The sequence below is a fragment of the Crocuta crocuta genome, unplaced genomic scaffold, assembly GCF_008692635.1.
Source record: "Crocuta crocuta isolate KB4526 unplaced genomic scaffold, BGI_CrCroc_1.0 scaffold528, whole genome shotgun sequence".
Lineage (NCBI taxonomy): Eukaryota > Metazoa > Chordata > Mammalia > Carnivora > Hyaenidae > Crocuta > Crocuta crocuta.
Window position 1 is genome coordinate 501,953 of NW_027530010.1, and position 2,381 is coordinate 504,333.

At 65.2% G+C, this 2,381-nt stretch overlaps 1 protein-coding gene across 6 annotated transcripts in view; it reads right to left on the bottom strand.

Moving 5' to 3' along the window:
- Nucleotides 1-484, bottom strand: part of RAB13 (RAB13, member RAS oncogene family) — a 3,784-nt gene extending 3,300 nt beyond the window's left edge. For 2 of the 6 annotated variants that reach the window (XM_077764115.1, XM_077764118.1), the window contains exon 1: nucleotides 272-290. Coding sequence is in view for 2 of the 6 variants with exons in the window: in XM_077764120.1 (XP_077620246.1) it covers nucleotides 272-395 (124 nt within the window). In the remaining 4 variants the exon portion in view is untranslated. The other 4 variants (XM_077764120.1, XM_077764114.1, XM_077764117.1 and 1 more) reach the window with 4 other exon arrangements.
- Nucleotides 485-2,381: the final 1,897 nt, after the last annotated feature.

A 2,381-nucleotide genomic window follows, 5' to 3' on the forward strand; every position in this document is an offset into this window, starting at 1 on the left:
ACTACTGGAGCAGGAAACGGAGAGGGGTTCGTGGGGATCCGGGGAGACGAGGGAGGAGGACCCCGAGGCGCTGGCGCAGCGGAGCATTACCTGGAGGCCCCCGGGACTTGGGAGGTTGGGTACCACCCGGGAGCTGTGCGCCGGGGATGGGTCTGGGCCGGGGGCTCAGGAGCCTCAGCCTAGGGGGGCTGAGGAGTGGGGCCGCTACAATCGGGGAGCCTGAGGATGCGGCCTTGGGGGTGAGGGGCCTGGGGTGCGGCCGGCGGCTCACCGATCGTGGAGATGTAAGTGCTGTTGAAGTTGTCTTCTGCAAAGCGAATGATCAGACAGGTCTTGCCCACCCCCGAGTCCCCGATCAGCAGCAACTTGAAGAGGTGGTCGTAGGCTTTGGCCATGGCGGACACCGGGGAGCCGGGGGCGGGGGGGAGCGGGATCGGAGGGCCGGGGAGGGAGGGGCCGGGAGCCCGGGCCAGGAAGTTTTCCTCCCTCCNTTCCCTCTGCGGCCGCGTGCGGCTTCCCCGACCCGCCGGCTCCGGGAAGGCGGAGGCCGGGGCCGAAACCGTCTGGCCGCGTGCTCCCGACGAGGGGCGCGTCTCGGGGACACAGCGGGGCCGCGCCCTCCCGCCTCCCGGAAAGGCTGTGCGGAGGCCGCCGGGACGCCCGAGCGTGGACACCGCGGCTGTCCGGACAGTTGGCTTTGCGGGTGGAAACCAAGTACTCAGAGTCCGCTTCTCTGGAAGGGGGTCCGTAGAGCCGGCCGCGCAGTGTCCGGCTGTGCGCCGCCCCGTCCCCTTCGGGCCGCGTCACAGACTTCCCACCGGCTCTGCCATTTCCCCGAATTGTTCTGAGACAAATCCGTCCGTTCTTTCCCTATTCCGTTCGCCGGACGTGGCTCCTCACCCCCGGAGGTGTGGCTGTTGGTCCCCGGTCTACGCAGCACTCACCCCGGTGAGTCGGGGCTCCCCGGCCCCTGACCCCGCGCGCTCTGCCCTCCCCGCCTGCCCCCTGCGCAGCTACGCCAGGCTCCTTCCGGCCCCGAGTTTTGCCTCCTCCCAGACAGTCGCGCGGCTGATTCCACGCCCTTCACATTTGGGCCTAAGTGTCACTTTCTCGTGGGACTTTCGGGCCGCGAGCGAGCGGGGTGCTGAGAACAAAGCGCGCCCGTCCCTCGCCGGCGCGGGGCTGCGTGACGCCCCGCGGGCAGCTCTGGGCAAACACTGTCCCCAGCACGTCCGTGGTCGCGCGGGTCCCCACNGACCTGACCGCGGTCGGGGGCTCGCCCTCGGGGCGCACCCGGACACCTGACGCCGTCAGAAGAGGAAAGCTGGGAGGACACCGCACACTCTCAGAGCGCTTAGCCCGAGGGTGGGCTGGGGGCGGAACCAGGAAGAGGGTCCCCTCCGTGTCTACGTTCCTGCGGTGTTAACAGAGCGAAGTAAACCAACTGGGGAACAGGAGGGAAGTCGAGGAGGGCCGGGCCCGGCTGGGGCGCCCNCCCCGCTTGTTGGTTCGCAGGGTGCTACAAAATCACCACCGTGTTCAGCCACGCGCAGACGGTGGTGCTGTGTGTGGGCTGCTCCACCGTCCTGTGCCAGCCGACAGGAGGGAAAGCAAGGCTCACAGAAGGTAACCTGCGCGGCGGCGTCCCTTCACGACCCCCCGCGAGCTCTAGAGGGAGGGTCGGGCGCTGCTTGTCTCAGCCCCTCCGTCCCCCCCAGCCCCTCCCCCCGAGAAAAGTTTCCGGAAACCGCACAGCACCCAGGTCCGAAGCGGGGGCGACGGGGGGTGGATGAGGGCCTCATGGGAGCCCCCCGCGCGCTGCCGGCCTGTCCGGTGATCTCTGAACCTTTGTCTCGCAGGATGCTCCTTCCGACGGAAGCAGCACTGAAAGCGCCCGGAGTCGACATGAGTGGGGCTTTAACTCAATAAACGGATTTTGGATACGTTCTGTTTATTGCCTTTGTTTTACTGCTAGGAGGTTCCTCCTTCCAGTGTTGAGGGACAACCGGAAGAGTGGACTGCTAGAGTCACTTGGGGCAAGTAAGTGGCCAAGTACCTAAAAGGTCCGTCTGGGACGTGTCTGTCCAGCGGGTTGACCTTCAGAACTTGATAAAAATCTGAGATTCTACGTAAATGGGGTATTTTCTTGCAGTCTTATGTTTTCTTAGGATTAGGACCTAGTAGTTGATGTCTGAAACAGTCCAGGGGTGCCTGGGTGGCTCAGTCCGTTAAACATCTGAGTCTTATTTTGGTGCTGGTCCAGATATCCCGGATCCAAGGCTGGCGTCAGGCTCCTTGCTGTCAGCGTGGAGCCTGCTTGGGATTCTCTCTCTCTCTCGCTCTGCCCTTGCCACCACTTGAGCATCCGCACGCTCGGGCTC